Source organism: Neopelma chrysocephalum, unplaced genomic scaffold (assembly GCF_003984885.1).
Source record: "Neopelma chrysocephalum unplaced genomic scaffold, ASM398488v2 Primary Assembly neopelma1_95325, whole genome shotgun sequence".
NCBI classification, from domain to species: domain Eukaryota; kingdom Metazoa; phylum Chordata; class Aves; order Passeriformes; family Pipridae; genus Neopelma; species Neopelma chrysocephalum.
This window is the reverse complement of record NW_020924004.1, coordinates 24,681-43,253: the sequence shown is the minus strand read 5'-3', so window position 1 is coordinate 43,253 and position 18,573 is coordinate 24,681. Positions and strand designations below refer to the sequence as shown.

The 18,573-nt window shown below is 50.5% G+C and overlaps 1 protein-coding gene across 1 annotated transcript; it reads right to left on the bottom strand.

The window, feature by feature from the left end:
• Nucleotides 1–735: 735 nt before the first annotated feature.
• Nucleotides 736–17,760, bottom strand: LOC113980823 (adenosine deaminase-like). The gene is made up of 11 exons (XM_027708038.1): nucleotides 17,711–17,760; nucleotides 12,603–12,664; nucleotides 9,193–9,315; nucleotides 8,920–9,063; nucleotides 8,003–8,118; nucleotides 5,619–5,752; nucleotides 3,955–4,026; nucleotides 3,588–3,689; nucleotides 2,769–2,836; nucleotides 2,240–2,369; nucleotides 736–1,033 (listed from the first exon to the last, which is right to left on the bottom strand). Exons 1-11 carry the CDS (start codon nucleotides 17,744–17,746, stop codon nucleotides 932–934), a joined length of 1,089 nt encoding a protein of 362 aa, XP_027563839.1. The 5' UTR covers nucleotides 17,747–17,760; the 3' UTR covers nucleotides 736–931.
• Nucleotides 17,761–18,573: the final 813 nt, after the last annotated feature.

Sequence of the window (18,573 nt, the reverse complement as noted above, 5' to 3'; positions counted from 1 at the left end):
ATGTCAAATCAGGAAGAGGGCAGAACTGTTAAACCAGCCAATCGACCATGGCTTCTCCAAGTCCTAAACAAAGATAGGGGAAGATCAAACTGCAGTTAGGAATTCTCCAGGATGAGTACAAAACTGGGAAAAGTCCCAGAAGGTAGACTTTGGCCCAAATGGTAAAATTTTGTTCCAACTTCCTATGCATGTGCAAGCATGGTTGTGGCCAGCTGTGAGCACAGCTGTCACCTGCAGTGACATTGGGAGGCCTAATACAGCTCTTGTCCAAGAAAGGATGCCAAAAAAAATGTATTTTGTTTTAAATGCCCTTCAGACATATGTATAGGTAGGGGCACCAGCTTCCAGCTTGTTCTTGTTCCAGTCTTGTTTGTACAAGACTAACCCTGTGTAAACAGAGCTGTGACCAAACCTTCCTACCCACAGGGACAGGAATAAAGCCTCTGTGTCTGAAACACCTGCTCACTCCCTGCCAGCACTAACACACCTCTTCCCTGCAAGGGTAAAGATTAACCCAGGCCACAGTCAGAGTTAAAGGTGGTTATTTCAGCACCGTAGACAAGGGCCAGGCAGGTCAGTGGGACAGGACAGGAAAAACAGGGAAAGAGCGGGGGGAAAAAAAGCAGGGGATGTTCTGTTTGCATTTGCAGTACAGAAACACTGACAGATGGAGAAGGGAGTCAGGCCGGCAGGCAGATCCAGTCTGCTTGCACAATAACAGGATAGGAAGCTGGATACCTATTTGGGAGAGAGTTTGTGGGGTATAGGTGGGTGAATGTGATAGTCTGATTCTGATGAGCATTGTAAGGGTTAACACAGGGCTGCCAGGAATAGAGACCAACCCTGGGCACCTCCTCCCTGAGCTCCCACAGGCACGGAGGAGTCAGCACACGGAGAAGGGCCCTGCTCCACGCTGGCTCACAGGGACGGGTCACGATGTGTTGGGGACCATCCCATAGGCTTCATACAGCTTGTTGAGCAGCTCCTGCTTTTCCTTCTCAGGTAAGAAGCTGGACTGGGCTGTGTTGATGTTCTAGGGAAGAAGAGGGGGAACACAAGAGAGACATTAAAACATATCAGACATGAACATCTGGCTCTGAGCAGCAACAGGTGAGGGAGAGTGTAAAGTTTCCACTCTCAGATTTATTTATTTCCATGGCCTTGTTTTACAGGGCAACTGCTCTGGCCCATCACTAGAGCAGTCCCAAGAGGAATGAGACAGGCACAAAGCAAATACTTTAAAGTCTTTAAATACTTTGGGTTTTTTGGGATATGCACTTCAGACCTGCTCCTACTTTCCTGACTCCCCTTCAGAAAAGAGCCTCTCCTGACACAGCCATGGTGGCAGCCTGATGGGACACAGCCTGGCTCTGCAGTTCAATCTGGTCACCTGTCTTGTGCAGGGACTTTTATTACACAGGAACAACGTGGCTTTTGCAAGAGTAGGAGAGGACAACTGTGGATCCAGGATCCCAGAGCTCACAGCTGTCCCTGTTCCTCCTTCCAGACCCAGAGAGCAAGGTCAGTAGGAGAAAGGGATTTGTTCCACCAGACAGAGTTGAGAGGAGGCCTGATGCTCCTGCTCTTCCCAAGTCAAGTATCTTGGAAGACATGTAGGTGGAATTGCTCACCAGGACTTGACTCAAACCAGGAAGGTTCACTTGGTAACCAGGTAAGTCAAACCCCCAACAGTTACCCTGTCTTTCTGTCTTGGGTGGATAATTAGAAAATCAAGGATGTAAGCAAGAAACATAAATGACTGTGTGTGCCAAAACAGTGACCAGCAGTCATTTTGTTTCTAGCTCAGTTGTTGCATCCTCATGCTGTAAGTGGAAGAACTGCAAGCACTTTCGTACCTGCTGAATCTTGCTCATTCCTGGGCCAGTTGAAATAACTGACCTGCAGTTCCAAATACAGGGGGAAAAAAGCAGGAGGCACCTTCCTTTCCTGCTGCTCAGACCTGCTGTGAGACCTTCAGAGGACAATTTCCACTCTGACTGAGGCAGTCAGCCTGGGAGATGCAGCCCCTCAGAGCCCACCCTGTGCCCACACCCTGCTCCCCCACAGTGCTCCAGAACCCCCTCCAGCCAGCTCAGCACCCTCTCAGCCTCCTGCTTACAAGGCCAGGGCAGCATTTTCTGATTTCCATTGAAAATTCTTCAGCTCATAAAGAAAAAACAGCAGTTTGTTCTGGGCTGCACCAGGACAGCATCAGAGCACCCAGCCGGGGCTGACTCACAACTCTCTTGAACTCCTCTTCGGTGAAGCCCATGTATTCCTTGACTATGCCATAATCCTTGTCAATGGTGGAGTTAAAGATGAGGGGGTCATCCGTGTTTAGAGAATAGTTGGCACGATCCTTCTTAAATCTGTAAGGAAATGGGGTTGAAGTGGTGGGTAAAGCACTGGATGTGACGCTGTGCAGTTCTCAGGATGAAACGCAGTAAAAGCAAAGACCTCAGGGCTGTCCCTGAAGCTGGAACTGCTGGAGACAGATATGGAGCGTGGCTTCTGTCCCCACAGCTCTGCACTGACCTCCCAGTAGTGGCTGGGGTGCAGCACCTCATGCCCCACAGCTCAGAGCAGGAAGGACAGGACAGCCAACCCAAGGGACCCCTGCACCCCTCCAGCTGCACCAGCTCCCCCCGTGCCAAAGGACAAGGATGTGCCACATTGTCCTACATAATTAGATGAGTCTTAGCTTTTTAAAGCAGTAAAGCAAACCAAATCCTGGATATTTAAGATTGCATATAATTGAGAAGTCTTACTGTATTACGGGGTGTTTGGTGAAGTCCGGAGAACATGCTCCAGTGAGATAACTGGACCAAGGGCAGACCTGTTTGGGGGAGTTAAGCATGAAAAGCAGAATCAAGCATGCAGATCTTAACCCCAGCTGTGGACACAGATAGCTCAGCACACTGGTAAAGCCAGGTATAGGCTTAGAGCTTTGTTCACAGCTGCCCCTCAGTGCTACTCTGATGGACCAGTGCACGTCCCAGGACACAGATGCAAAGAGCCCACAACCCACATGACAGCAGCAGGAGTCAGTGGGATGTCTCCCATGGCCAGTCAGTCACCAGCGATGTGCCAACCACAGCTAGGAAACCAATGCCATTAAGTATATACACATATATTCCATCTATTAGTTGGATATGACCATTCTGGGGAAAAGCCAAGGAAATCTGCACATGCACAGTAACTCTCAGGCATTTCCACCCTCTAACCAGACTTGCTCTGGTACAGCAGCCTGATTTGTGGAAGGAGGAGCCTGTAGACTTGAGGTATATAAGCTAGTGAATAATCCCTCCAGAATTTATCCTTGGCCATGCCAGAATCCATTTTTTCTGCTATGAGCCTCCCACAAGCTGCTGTGTGCACTGCTGCTCCTTGCAACAGGTTCCAGCAAACAGACAGGTGTCCCCACCATTTCTGCTGTGGAGCTTTGGGCATCTGAGTTCAGTGCAATGTTACCATATGTGTGGTCAGCACTCAGGTATCAGGTCGTGCCCCTGGCTGTAGCACAGCCCAAACAAGGGCTGGTTTTCCACTCAGACAGCAGCTGTCATGCTCCCACCACACATCCTTACCTCAAAATGCATCTTTGTTCTCAGCAGCTCCTTGTAGAGCTCAGGGTCCTCCAGGACATGGTATCCATGGCCAATGCGCTCGGCCTTCAGGACATAAACTGCCTAAAAGGAGCACAGGAGAACCACTCACAGCTTCTGAGCACCAGCTCGGCTCCTGCCTGCCCTGAGACCCCTGTCCCACCTCTGGGACAGCCCCACCACTGACCCTGCTCTAGGATGGCCCTTTCCAGCCACTGTGCCATGTCCCCAGTGTTTGCTGTGCTGTGGCTACAGAGAGGGCTGGCACACCTCTCTCCCTGGTGCAGGGGATGCAGGGCCGTTCCCAGCCCTGCCCCTCTCTCTGCCCTGACTCGGGAACTCCTTGTACCTCCTTGACCATGGCAGCAGGTCCGACCTCCCCAGCATGGACAGTGCGGTGAATCCCACATCTCTCAGCTTCCTGCAAAACAAGGGAGAACATCTTCCTGTCCCATCACCCGCAGCGAGGGCAGCAAACCCCTGGGATGGCACAGCAAGCAACAGGGCTCTGTGCCAAGAGCCCACAGGTCACAGGCTCCGCACTCCAAGGGCTGCAAGAGAAGAGCCACAAATTGAGACACTGAGAAATCCTGGTACCTTCTGCTGGAGCCCAGCCAGGCTCCTCAAGGGCTTTTTTGGGTGAGCTCATCACTGCCTCTTCTCCAGACAGCAGCAAGCTCCAAGCTCCCCTTCCTCCACCCACCTGTCCTTCTGCATGAACCTTGCAGCAGTTCCAGCCTGTGGAACTTCTACCTTTTTGGCCAGCTGCAGCCAGGTGAGGGAATTTAGAAGCCCCCCCCCAGGGCAGAGATGAAGAAATGCTCTGACACTGAGCACCTCCCTCCTGTAAGGGGCTGGGATGGAGGCAGCCCAGCCGAGAGGACCCTGCAGGTGCAGCTTTTGGTGCAGCTCCATGGCCAACCCGAAAAATCCTTTGCCAGGGTGGCCCAGAGGCCACCTGGGCTTTGGGAAGCCATGCAGCCTCGAGGGAAGCCTGGCTCCTGGCTGCTGGAGAAGGGCCACCCAGCTGGCAGCAGCAGACAGGCTGCAAGCCCCATCCCGCAGCAGCCGCTCCTCACAGACAGTCCTTCAGGGCTCTGCACTCAGGAGGGATTTTCAGTTACTTAATGCAGATGGGAGTGGGGTTTGCTTCAGCATCTCAGAGCCTGAGCGAGCCCCTGGCACAGAGACAAGATGCACCCTTCAGATGGAGAAGGCTGGACCTGGGTACTGCTGGCACAGCAGGGAGGATAAGACACATCTGCCCATCTGTTCATAAAACCCTGTGCCTGCATCTGGGTTTATAATCACTCTGTTCACTCAGCACAGCAGTGCAGGCAGACTTTGTATCAGCTCCCACTGATGGGGTGAAGGCCCCAGGAAGCCCCACGTGCTTTCAGACCTAAGCACTGCTTACAAACCACTGTCTTTTTTGCCAATGGTGGTGCACAACCTCCTCCCCCACTGATGGAGGGGACTAACAACCCCAAATTCCCACTAGCAAAGAGGAACAAGACTTTCCCTTAGAACCTTTGCAAAGGCTGAGGTCTAGTAAGAGTCTGGGATCAGGCTCCCGAAGCTATTACAGTGTTTGTATTTGAGATGATCAGATAAAAAAGCCCTTCAAATGTGCAGCTTCCTCTCAGCTCCTCGGCTGATTTCTGGCAGACTGGAAAGGCCAGTCTCTTCCACCCTTGGCCATGGTTCCACTGAGCCCCAGGGGCTGACAGCAGCAGGGTGGGGGATGATCTGGGCTCCACGTCACTTGTGTCACGTTCAGTGCTACAGAGTAGTGTGCCAAGCCCCAGCTCCAAGACCACGTTCAAGCAGTGATTCCTGCCTTTAATCATTTAGGAAATATAAACAAACATTTCTGTTTTTAATAGCTGCAACACATTTCTAAGTTGTCCCAGCCGTCTGCAGCTGGAAAAACGTGCTGCTTGTCCCTTCACACACGTCCCCTCAATACGTATTTTTCTTGTAATTTCTTTTAAGAAGCTTAATTCCACAAACCTCATAAGCCTTCTTATGCTCAGAGTCAATCTCCACCTTTAGGGTCTCTGAAGGTTGACCTTCAGCCAGGTCAATGGCCACCACAGAGTCATTTCGATACTTCTTGCACAGCTCCACCACCTCTGGAGACCAGCCTGGAAGAGACAGCACCAGTATTTAGGAGGAAGCATTTTAATGAATAAATCCTGGTCCTATGACTAGAAGGCTAGGGCTATTTTCTTTGGTCTTTCCTAAAATTTGATGCTCCAAGAAGAAACTCCTAGAAAAGTCTGTCATCTTCAGGCAAATAAAAGCTGTCAACTGATCAGTCTGTCATCAAGGAAAGGGAAACCAAATGCATTCACCAGCTATAAAACTGCTCTTATCATGTTCTTCTGTTCACTTTGAGCAAGGGGAAAAAAATAATAAAAAAATCCCCTCCAACCAGTGGTTGACTGCTGCAGTTGGCTTGAGGTAAGATGAACTGCATTGCCCTGAGGCTGTAACATGGTGCTTTGGAGAACTCCTTCAACTCATTCCTGAACTTTCACCCCATCCCAGGTCGGGGATCTGTTGGATGTGTCGTGTTAAGGAGGAGTTTGGGCTAAGAGGGATCTCTGGGGTCCCTGTATAACAGTCAGCCATGCCCTGTTCTAGGGCATCCTCGACTTCCCCGGGGCAAGACGATGGATTCTACTTCTGGTGGGAAGGAGCTGAACTTTTATCTATTTGACATCAGTGAGAAAGAGAGTAACAAGTGGCTGACAATTACTTCAGAGCTCTCTCTGATCAGGACAGATAACGTCTGCTAAAGGAGGTTCATCTACCAGCTCACGTAGCACTTAACCTTAGCAAAAAGGCCAAGAAACAGAGATAAACAGTAGTGTTAATAATTAACAGGCACCTGCTGTGTACATACAATCCCCAAACCATAGGAACACATAAGAGGATGTGTGCAATTTCATCTTCTTTTTGTTTTCATCAGTTCCCAACTCACTGGGTCAGAGCCACTATTTTACTAACAAGTTTAATACAAGCTAGTTCTGGCTGGCATCTCTGCCTTTCTCTCAACATTCATTATTCACAGGGTAATTAATATCACAGGTGATATGCTGTGCAGCATATCCTGAACGTAGCACTAAAGACTCTTTACCAAGCGCATTACTGGCTCTGGGTAACAGAGCTGGTGCCCTGGGATACAGGTATGAGAATGCCAACTCTGTTGCCTCCACAAGCAATCCCTCCTGCCACCTCCTGCCTCCTGCCATTACCACTCGTGTGCTGGCACACTGCAGATCAGGGTGACTGTGCCTTACAGCTTTCCAGTTTCTACAAAGAAAAGTGTTTTCTTCCCAGAAACCAGAAATGACAGGGTCAAGTTTTCAAAGTATTGTTTGCAGTTGGCTGTGCAGGCAGGAAAAAAACCACTCTCCAATCTCCTAGTTTCCAAGAATATAATTTTTCACATTTCTAGACACAAATTAACCATGTACTCATTAGGAAAAATCTTTCCACCATCTACCCTATTAAGCCTATATGAAACTGATGTGAGATATGAAGATACTCAGAGAAAAGTCTTCACATAAAACAGCTGCTGTCACACACTCTCTCTCTGACTGCATTCTTCCCTGGAGGAAGGTCCTCACAGAACTCACCAGCCCATTGAAATGCTGGAAATCAGGTTTCCTTCCTATTCTGGGTCACAGCACCAGTTACTGACCAAGTTCAGAGCTGCTGATTTTTTAAAAAACGTTTTATGTATGTGTCTTAAGTATATTTGACTTGTGTTTTCATCTTAAGCCAGCAGAGACTGACTGCAGCCAGTGGATTCTCTGGCTGCCCCGTGATCCAGGCTAAGGAAGGAGCACATGCTGCTGTAGCAGCAGGACCATGAGCAGGAAGTGTGAGATCTCAGTCCTCCTTCCACGACCATTTGCTCTCAGATCCACCAGATAGCACGGTAGATGCAAGTGCTCCCTGTGCCAATGGCTTTGACTGGCCCAAGGGGTGCTCTGGCCTTTGGGCAGGGAGCAGAGATCACAGCTGCCCAGGGCAGGGAGCAGAGATCACAGCTCCCCAGGGCAGGGAGCAGAGATCACAGTTCCCCAGGGCAGGGAGCAGAGATCACAGTTCCCCAGGCAGAGGACAGACGAGCAAGACGTTTCACATACTGGTTATACCCACAGACCCCCCCTCTCTCATCCAGCAGACCTTTTTCCCACAGTGAAGGGAGCAGAGGACCCCCACCAAGGAAGAACTCCTCCTCAGCACTCTCTGGTCCTGCATCAGACCCAGGGACCAGGGCTTTCCCCACATTTGTGCAGGGACCTGAACCCAGGGGACATCACCCCCCGCCACACGCCAGGGAAGGGGAGCAGGGCAGCAGGGGAGCTGCAATTCATTACTTGGCATATGGTGCATGCAGCATAGAATAGACCTGGCTTTGATGTGGAAATCCCTTTCTCCATCCTGTAGTCCCTGATTTACGAGCTGAACGACTTCATCTGGAGTGAGGTCTCCCCTGCAGGGAAGAAAAGCCATCAGCAAGAGGGCAGACATCAGCCAGGGAGGCAGGTAGGAGACAGGCTGCCTGGGGCTCCACCTGCCTCAACATCCAGAGGCAACCGATGAGACCACCCAGAACTTATGAGCACCTTTTACACCCATGCCATGCCCACATTTACCAGATGTTGGGCACAGAAGCACGTGAAGATGACAGTAAGATTTAGAAATGCCTCAGGGAACCAGGGGCAAATCCTGCCTAGAGGAACCCCCTCTTTGCCAGAGCATCTCATTAGGGCACACAGCTGCCTGAAGCCAGGCAGGGGCAAGCATGGGGCTCAATGCCCACCACAGCACATTTTGGAGGGGCCACAGAGTCCAGCACTGATTTAATAAGAGGCACACATCACAGAGGGGATGACATGTAAGGAAGGGATTGGATCACCAGCCCCCTCCAACGCCACCCCCATCTCTGCCAGGTCAAATTCCCATTTTGCAGGCAGTCCACATGTGAAGGCTGCTTTGCCTCGCACAGAGAACAGCTCCAGCCAGAAGGTTGAGCACAGCTGCCCTGCACATGCAGAATCCAGGGCCCAGAGCAAGGGATGTTAAAACACAGCAGCACGCAGAGGTATTTAAGATGAAAAACCCTACAGGTGGGAAGGAGAGGTGGAAGCACGCTGGTGCTCACTGCATGGGGGGAGAAAGGAGCTTTGGTTACAGCAGGCTTTGGACACACAGCTGCTGTCCGGAGTGAGCCATGCCTTCTCCATGCCCAACTGGCCACCCAGCAGCTCCCTGGCACAGCAGGATCACTCACTCAGCTTGTCCCCAGGGGATGGGATCCACGCCAGAGTTGGCCAGGAGGTGAGGGCTGTACCGGACCTCCACATAGGCGATTCCTTCCTTTGCCTTCGTCTCCACGAACTCATAGGCGATTCTCCTCACTGCCTCACGGTCACCCCTGCAGGGACAGCAGTGCGACCCATCACCTGGGACTGCTCACCCCCAGGGCACACAGGGAACCTCCAAGGCTGAGCCAAGGGATGCTGCCAAGGGTTGAGGGGGGAGAAGCAAAAAGCAGGGTACTTACGCAATAGTGGGCATGTAGTAATTAAATTTCTCTAGAAATTGGGGAAGTGTCAGCGGTGTGTCATAGCTGACGTACTTCAGGAGCTCCTCAACAGTGTCGCCGGGGAGAGGGATCCCTCTTTTCCTGCAAATGAAGGCACGTGTTACTGACAGAGAAGGTATCACATTTTTGATCAATCCATTTCACACAGCAATCATATCCCGAGCTGGCAGCATCAACCACCGCTCCTTCACAGAGAGACACAGCACATGCTGTCCTTCCAAAATCTCCTCGTGGATGCTGCCCTGAATCTCAGGGGGGAGGAAGGCAATCCAAAACACAGGCAAAGCACAAACAAACCGAAAGACAAGCCCAGACTGACCCTGCAGGAACACAGCCAGGGCACATTTTAAGCTTAAGAAGGAGTTCATCTAAAGGGGCTCTGGATTATTTCTTGGCACCTCCTAGTCCTAGGAATTACCAAAATTCTTTAGAAAAGTCAATATCTGCTTATGCAGGCTCAAAGGTTTGAAAAATCGAGGAGATGCTCCAAGGCCTGGGATCATGCAGGCAGAAGTGTCGTGGCTCAGGGGTTCAGTTCCTGTGAGTGAGCTGGTTCCTGAGCCCAGCACTGTGGTGGCATCTTCTCTGACAGGGACACCTTCCACGCAGGAGCAAATGGCAACAACTGCTCTCACCAAAGGGATAGCGATGCTAAAGCCCATTTAAGTACTTCCAAGAGGGGAGAAGCCATTTTTCCCTGGAGCAGCTGGAGTACTGTGTGGGGGAAGGTGTCCCCAGGGCAGTGGGGCGACAGCCGGGCTGCCAGTCAAGGGTGCTGAAGGTTTCCTGGGCAGGCTTTGCCACCCCCACACTCTGGTACCTTGCACAAGCCAACATAAATTTGGAATAATAACTAGACATTTGTTTTTAATCCTCTTTCCTGCCACAATGAATTACAGTTAATTGGTGGATCTCTGCTAATAGAGACAAAACACCACAGACAACTTTATTGTCTCCATGCCAGCAACCATTCCAGGGAGCCATGCAGGGACACAGTCCAAAGGACCCTGCTCCTGGGCTCAGTAAACATTGCTCCTTCCCCCCTCAGCCAGGAAGGAAACCAGCCCCACACTCAGCCCTCACATGCAATCCGCACAGATTAAGTTGCTGGCACTCAGCAGGGAACACTCATCGTTGCCAAGGCATTGGTTTTCCTCCCTGCCTTGCCCTTTCCATGGCACTGACACATCAGTGTCTGCCCTAGGAACTGGCATGCACCTCCCTCCACCTGCCCAGGGAAAGTTTCCTACAGCAAAGCCACTTCCCTGGCATTTTCCTGTGCTTCCCGAAGGATTGCCTCTGCACAGGCAGCAGCAGCAGTGTTTTGGGATGATCCACTCTGGAGTCAGGTCTCTCGATGAGGAGGTCTGGTGGATCATGCCAGTGAGGCTCTGGGAGCTGCTGCCACCCCATCCAACCCTGCTGGTAGGTGGGATCCTTCCTGAGGCAAAGTTGCTCCAGGGAACGTGCTCGTGCCCACTAGCACCTCGGTGTCCTGCCCAGATCCACCTCCAGCCATGGGCAGCACCACACACACCGTCCCACCTCGGACAGGGCAGCTTTCCTGGGGACACCCAGTCCCATGAGGGATCTGCCATGGCTCTAAACCCTCTGGTTGGGCAGAGGGGATGCAAACCCTGGCCTGGACCTCACAGAATTGGAGACAAAGTTTCTAAAAACCACCGAGTTCAGCAGTGCACTGCCCAAGGGACCTTGTGCATCCCAGTAGCTCGGGGTTATATTATGCCACCACCTGGCAAATTTATTTCCAGCTATTTACCTTTAAAAATAGACCACAAGCAGCCTTCTGTGCCCAGGGTGAGGTTATTAAGGCAGTCAGTCCCCTACAGCCTCCTGCACTGCCCCACTGCTTTTTTTGTGTGTAAGTGCAAGTTTTAGAGTTCACGAATAGCACAGCCTTGCTCCACCCGAGGGCTAGCAGCTCTGGGGGGTGCCAGGGCTGTTTAAAAATAAGAGGCAACTCGGCACACACACAGGCAACGAAGGTTTCTGCCCTAAGCAAGGATCCTGGCACAGGATCCCCAGACAGCCAGTGCCTCCTGGGGTTCAGGGCTCCCGCAGCCCTCCTCAGGGACTACACTGGCATTTTCCCTTTGCTGGCAGAGGGACCCTGCAGAGCCCCAGGGAGTCACCACCGACCCATCTGTCCCTTTGGACCTGTATTCCAGCCGTGCAGCCCACCAGCAGGAACCCTGACTCAGCTCAGTGCCAACATCCTGCAGTGAATTGGATGGACAGCTCTTATCCACCCTCCTTGCTCTGACTACACTGCAAAAGGTATGGCCATGCCCTGCAGAAATAGCTACTGTAGAAAGAATATTCCCCCTAGGACTGCACTGCCTTGGAGTCTGCTGGGCTCAAAGGATGCCAGAACCACTTCCCATCCTCCTCAGAACTGATTTCCTCCCCAAAGTACCAGAGTTGTGCCTGAGAGCTGTTCCCTGAAATCCTTAAGCTCACAACCTTCTTGATCTGAGGGTATCAGTGACAGTTGGAAGAAATCTTGTTTATTTTGCCTGCAAGCATGGAGCCAGGTCCTCACACCAATTAATCATTCACTCAGTGCTTCCCACACCATCTACGCTGAAGGGAGAAGATGCACATGGGCTCTGTCAAGGAAACAACCTCTCTCCAAGTCACTGCCAAGTGCTTCCCAGGGTCACCCACACGTGAGCGTGACTCCCTGACTGCTGACACCAGGCAGACAGCCCGGGGTTCAAAGGCAGCAGGGCAAGGTGGGTTTTTCCTCCCAAACTGTGGAATGGCACCACCACCACCAAGACAACCCTCCCACCTGCTGTCATTTCACTTGCTTCTGCAATTAGGAACATGGAAAAAGGAATCAGAATACAGCTACTCTGCCCTGTCCTGGCCACACTTCAAAGGCAGGCAGCTGTTTATGAGACACCTTCGGGGCTTTTCTCATGGTGGCTCCTCTTGGCTTGCCCGGCCCACAAACCCATGACCACCTTGCTCATGCTCCTGCTACCTGTGCAGCCCCACTGCCCTTTGGGATGCGCTCAGTGTCACCACACTGTGCAGCCCCACTACCCTTTGGGATGTGCTCAGTGTCACCACACTATGCAGCCCCACTACCCTTTGGGATGTGCTCAGTGTCACCACACTGTGCAGCCCCACTGCCCTTTGGGATGTGCTCAGTGTCACCACACTGTGCAGCCAGAGGACCCATCTGGGCAGAGACAGCACCAGCACTAGCACCAGCACCAGCACCAGCACCAGCCAGGTTTGCTGCCTGCAGGAGCTCTTCTGTCGCAGACCTGGATGAAGCAGAAGGGATGATGCTTTGGAACTGCAGCTCCCAGAGCTTTCCTCACCCCACAACTCACCTGCCAAAATACAAGATTGTCTCTGGTCTAATGGCTCCATCCAGGTGGACGTGAAGCTCAACCTGCAATAAGAAAAATGGGTCAGGTATTCTTAGAGTTACAGCAAAAGTTCAGAGATAAGTAGCTGGCACTCACATGGGTATAAATGCAGTCAATACAGGGACAAAATCATGACAAGGAAGCACAGAAACATTTTTAAAATATAATCATTATAAAGTTTATTTTTCAACATCTAAGTACTAAGTATTTTCTTATAGCTGCTGCAGCTCACACATTTAATGAGTCTTTAGAAAATTTTTCGGCTTCCGGTAATTTTCAGGAACTGCTCTATCCTTATTCAGCTTGCGTGGTTCAGAGTCTGGGAAGAATGAAAAAAGCAAACCCCAAACACCTTTGCTTTCCAGCTTACTCCTCCTTGAAGTCACAGGCAGCCAAACACCAATTAATTTGCTAAGAGTCATTACAAAAACTTTGACTTCGCTTCCAAGAATCAGCTCCTGATGGGTTGTTAATTACTTGGTATTATCAGAGCTTAGAGGTTCTCTAATCCTACACAAGAGGTCAGTCCCATGGTACAAGATGCTGTAAAAAATAATAACAAGTTTTCCCATAGAGCTACTAAGCTGGTTTCAAAATAAAACACTTAAATTTTTACTCATTAAAAATGGGACAGTAACTCAGGTCTTTTCACTCTGAAACCCTGTTTCTCGATTATTGCTGAAACATTGGATTTTGGAGAAAGAGCCCCAGAAAAACAAAAGCAAGTTTTTTCCATCAGCCAGCTGGGGCTTTTGGAGGAACACGACAGATGTAATTTGGAAGTCAAACTGGGAAGGAAAATATTGGCTGTAAAATGTTTCAGCTAGATATTCCTCTTTCCACAACTGTTTTCTTTTAAGTAACGGCATAGCCTACAAAATGCATGTTTAATTTTATTTTTTTAATCAAACTTGAGCAACTTGATACCCAAAGTTGTTAGTTGTAACATCATGCACATTCTACTGCGTAGATGTTTGCTGCAGGGTGCCGAGGGTAAGAACTGAGTAAGATTCTGAAGAGGACTGGATATTTGCATGGATAATTAAACCACCCAGGGTTACTAATTAAAACCCACATACCCTCTGGCATCAGGGTATGTATCAAACAATAACTACGAGGAAGAAAAACGAGTAAGCAGTCCCTGCGAGCAGAGCAACGCCGGACTGTCCACCTCCCTTGGACCCTTTTGGATCCTCGGGAGCGTCCAAGAGCAGGTGACGTGAGCTCCTGGCACAGGGCTCGCAGTGCCTAAGCACTGATGCCCACGAGCTCACTCCTGTGCCCACCCTGCCCTGCAGCCCTGCTGTGCAGGCAGAGACCCCCGACCCACGGCCAGGGCTGTCACCCATCACTGCTGCTGCACAGGGCCCTCACTGCTGGGCAGGGGCAGGGCTGGGGGCCAGCCCATCCCCACAGGACATGTCCCTCAACATGCACTGGTGCCAGGCTCAGGACAACTTGAGCTGCTGATCCTGCACTGTTGCAATCAGCTGGCCCAGGGGGTCAGGAATATGCCCACAGACACCACCATTAGCAGGCTGTAAAAAGATATCCCTGTCACTTCTCCTACCCTTAAGATACGATCTGAATCTACAGGGAGGAAGATTTAAAAAGGGGAAAACCTGCTTTTTCCCCCAACCTCAAGTTACACAATCCTGCTTATGAGGACTAAATGTTCTGCAAAGCACCAGATAAAATAACACACCACTGATGTGATCTGCATTGCCAGATGTGGAGCCCTGGCATGCTTTCCACTCTTGAGCTCCAACTCCTATTTCAAAACCAGGCAAGCTCCACTCCTGGAGATATTCAACAGCCCTTTGACAGCCCTTTCTGATGGATAAAACTTACTGGCTTGAAATTTGCTCACACTGGATTTAAAAACCAAGCAACTGAACCTATTGAGGTCTTCTCACTCCAAACACTTCTCAAGTGTTTCCTGCAAGAACATCCCAATGTGACATTCCCATCAACGAGAATGCAGATTCTGTGGTGTCCTTGTCCATGTAAGTCACCTCCTCCTGCCACTTCTGCAGGTGAGATGCTTGTAAAGCAGCAAGGTTCCTCTCCAACACCAGCAATAGGCTCTTCCTCCCCTGCCAGCATTTCCTTGGGTCTGAAGGAACCTAAACTAAGGCAGCTCAATGCTGTTCAACCCAAAAAGTTTTGGGTTTCCCCAAGATCAGTGTTTGAGGGTGTCGTTTTCTGCAGCTGAGAAGCAATCTATGCTATTTAGATGGCCAAAGGACACTCAAGAGAAGATGGAAAGGTGTGCCTAAAAGGCTCTAGATAAGGATGCAATCAGCAGAGGCACAACCCAGCTGCTCATCTCCCCTGGGCACCTTGCTGGCAAACCCCCAGGCTTCCAGGTCCCTGGGAGGCTGCTCGCTGCAGATTACATTTCTGTAAACAAAGCACAAGACTTTTCCAGACACAAGTGGGTGACATGACCTTGCCTGAAGCCAAGGAAAGCACCCAGATAGAGATGAAAGAGTTTTCTCTGAACTGTGGCTCCAGGAGATGATGCCTGAGCAAGCAGAAATAATGATGGATGCAGGAGCCCAGTGCCTTTTCCAGGGCTCTGTTCCTTGGTACACAGAGCTCCACGGGCACGTGGTCGCTCACCCCAAACCCTCTGGTTTATTTGGAGCAGAAGCTTGTGCACACAAATTAAATGGGGATCTCAACACTGGTCCAGGACCAGTGTTGCACCATCACTGCAGAGGAGACTCCAACCATTCCAGGACCACTGATCATAAAATCAGAGAAAGGTTTGTGTTGGAAAGAACTTAAAGATCATTTAGCTCCAACCCCCCTGCCATGGGAAGGGTTGCCACCCACTCGACCAGGTCGATGCCTTCCCTTCTCACAGGATGTGGCAACACTTGTTCTGATGAAGAACAGGAAAGCAGCAGAGCTCTCCAACGCTTTCCTGGGGCAGGAGCTTTGCTCTTCCCCCAGTTGCAGCGAGGACCCTCAGGACCAACTCTCAGGACCAACTCTGTGCAGCCACACTCGTGTCCTTCTGCACCTCCACTGATCTCCTGCCAGGGCATCAAAAAAACAGAGTGCAATTCAATAAAACCTTTAGTTTCACTAAAGAGTTGTTGAAAGCCAGAGGGATGAGTTCAAAAGATGTAACTGGCTGTAAATTGTTCGTCCTCAGCACAGACAGCCCCCAGAAAGGCCATCAGAGCAAACCCAGTGCTTTCCATTTTTATGCAAAAGAAAGTTTCAGCTCAACCAGGGCATGTGACTCACTGGTGCAAATATCAGCAAGTTGGTTCAGATTTTAAAAAGGAGAAGTTTTAAGGGTTCTGGCGTGACTTCTCTGGCAATATTGTAATGTTTTTTTTGAGACTTAATAAGCTTCAAAAATAAATTCAAACACAAAATTAGGTACTCAAACAAGTATGTTCCATTCCAAGATCAAGTCTGATTATTTTCAATTTAGTGAAATAAGGAGGAAAAAGTTAACCAAACATTCCAAGTATTTTCAGCCACGTAAATCCAATACAATTCCTCTATTAGAGTTTGCTCAGCAGGCCATGGCAGAGCAGTTAACTGCTCAGTTTGCCTATTATATGGCATATAAAGAGCCATCCAAGCTAAGGCACTTGAAGGATTTTCTGTATGAGGTAGTTCTAGGGTCTTTCTTAAAATACATACAATGACCAAAGTCAGTCCTAACACCACAGTAAAAGTAACACCAACTGCAGCTAGTAAAGTGGCATCGTTTCAAAACCCTTAACAGTGACCTTGCCCAGGATTACTTATCAGGCCATTAAAAGCTGGTAATTTAAATTCCTTCTATTAATCTCAATAGCTGAAAAACAGGGCAATTATAGCTGTAATTTGTCAATTATTAGATAAGTGTGGCAGGCAAATGTTAATGGAGAGCAAAGTTGAACAAGAGATAAGACAAATGGCAACCACTGCAAAAAAGAATGAACTGTGTTTGCCAAATACTGGTTTTATGGAAGTGTCCTGTCAGGAGCAAAGTTATCCTCATCCTAAGCTCACCACAAACACTCATTTAGGAGCAAGAGGTGCGAGTGGCTCAAGAGGGATGTGAAGTTGAAGGGGCACAGTATTGTCCTCAAACCTGGCAACACCCACAAATGCATCTGGGAGATGAATCTGCCACATGCTTTAAGGCTTGAGTCTTTGAAAGAGAAACATGGGAGACTTGCAAAACCCACACAACACACTGCTCTGCTGCAAAACACATCCATGCTTTCCAGACAAGCACTGACATGATACAGGGGTTTGGTGCTTGAGGAAGAGGAGGTTACTCCTGTGCTGGGAAGCCTTTGGTACCATCCTCCCAGCACCAACTACTCAACCTTCACTGACCTCGGTACAAGACTCCTGGTGACGTTAACAGGTGATGGTGGCTGTGTGTCATCACAGGTGATGCCTCCCATGGGATGGCAGGGCCACGTCCTCGCCAACCCACCATGGATCTCACACCCACCCCCGGCTGGAGCAATAAACAGAGCCCTTGCACTCTGTGGAGCACCAAGCCAGCCTCTCACTGCCATCACGTCTGACAAGTGGATGCAGGAAGTTTATCCAAGAGCGTCCCTGTACCCCATTATTGAAGGACTGAGCACACAAGGTACCACTGTGTAAGGTATGGCTGAGCTCCATGCAGCCTCAGCAGCACCAGGCTCTGACCCGTGCCAAGAGTCAGGGGTCAGGCTGTACTCAAGAAGTGGTTTAGTCAAAGTCAACATCACTCTGAACACACTTGTGCATTTGCAGTCCCCACAATAAGGATCACCTTTGTAAATTTATTTTTTTTTTAATTTTTAGCTTTGAAGTTTTGCTTCCAAGGCAAATCCCTGTACTATCAGCTCAGCACAGAGGCTGCAGTGTTACAGGGAACAGGGCAAGGCACCCACCCAAACTCCCTGGGCACACCCAGCGCGGGCACCTTTAGTGCCATCTCCTCGGCGCTGACGGGACACGCACAGCTCCAGCCAGCTCTGGCCACCTCTCCCAGCTCCGCTGCTCCCGGTGCATGCCCGTTCCCAGCCCTGCCCGCGGCAGCGCCGCCAGCTCACGTTGGGTCCCCCGAAGACTCCCGGTGCCCGCTCCATGCTCCCGCCGCTCCCGCTCCGCCGGCCCCGCCCCGCCGGCCGCGCTCGCCCGGCCCCCGCCGGCCCCGCCCCGCAGAGCCCGGGGCAGGCACGGGGCGATGGCATCGGACCCTTAAAGATCAGACCCTTTCCACACCCCTGCCGTGGTTTAGGGACGCCTTCCCCTAGACCCGGGTTGCTCCAAGCCCCGTCCAGCCTGGCCTCGGACGCTTCCAGGGGTGGGGCGCGGCCACATCTTTGGGCAGCCTGTGCCGGTGCCTCGCCGCGCTCGCAGGGAAGAATTCATAGAATCGTAGAATCACAGGATCAGCCAGCTTGGGAAAGATCTCCGAGATCATCGAGTCCAACCCTTGATCCAACACTGCCGTGCCACATCCAGTCTCGTCTTAAAAACCTCCAAGGATGGCGATTCCACCCCCTCCCTGGGCAGCCCATTCCAATGTCTGATTACTCTCTTTGTAAAAATTTATCCAACCTAAACCTCCCCTGGCAGAGCTTAAGACCGTAATTTCTCTCTAATGTTTAATCTAAACCCACCCTTCCTGAAGTCCCACTCATGTTTCCTTCAGGAGCTGAGAGCCCGAGTGGAGCTGCTCCTCCAACAATAACACTGACAGAAATTAGAACAGGATAGAACAACAGCTCAGTGTGTAGAACTGGAATGCAATCTCCAGCTTTGATTGCAGTCTTAAGCCAATTCAACAATATTTGTTTTACCTTTCCTGCTCTCAGACCTGCTGCTCTGTGACTCAGTTGTTTTGTCCCACGGCTCTCAGTCCATCCTACACCTGCTTTCAGTTCCTGCAAACTCATGCTCAGCTTTTCAT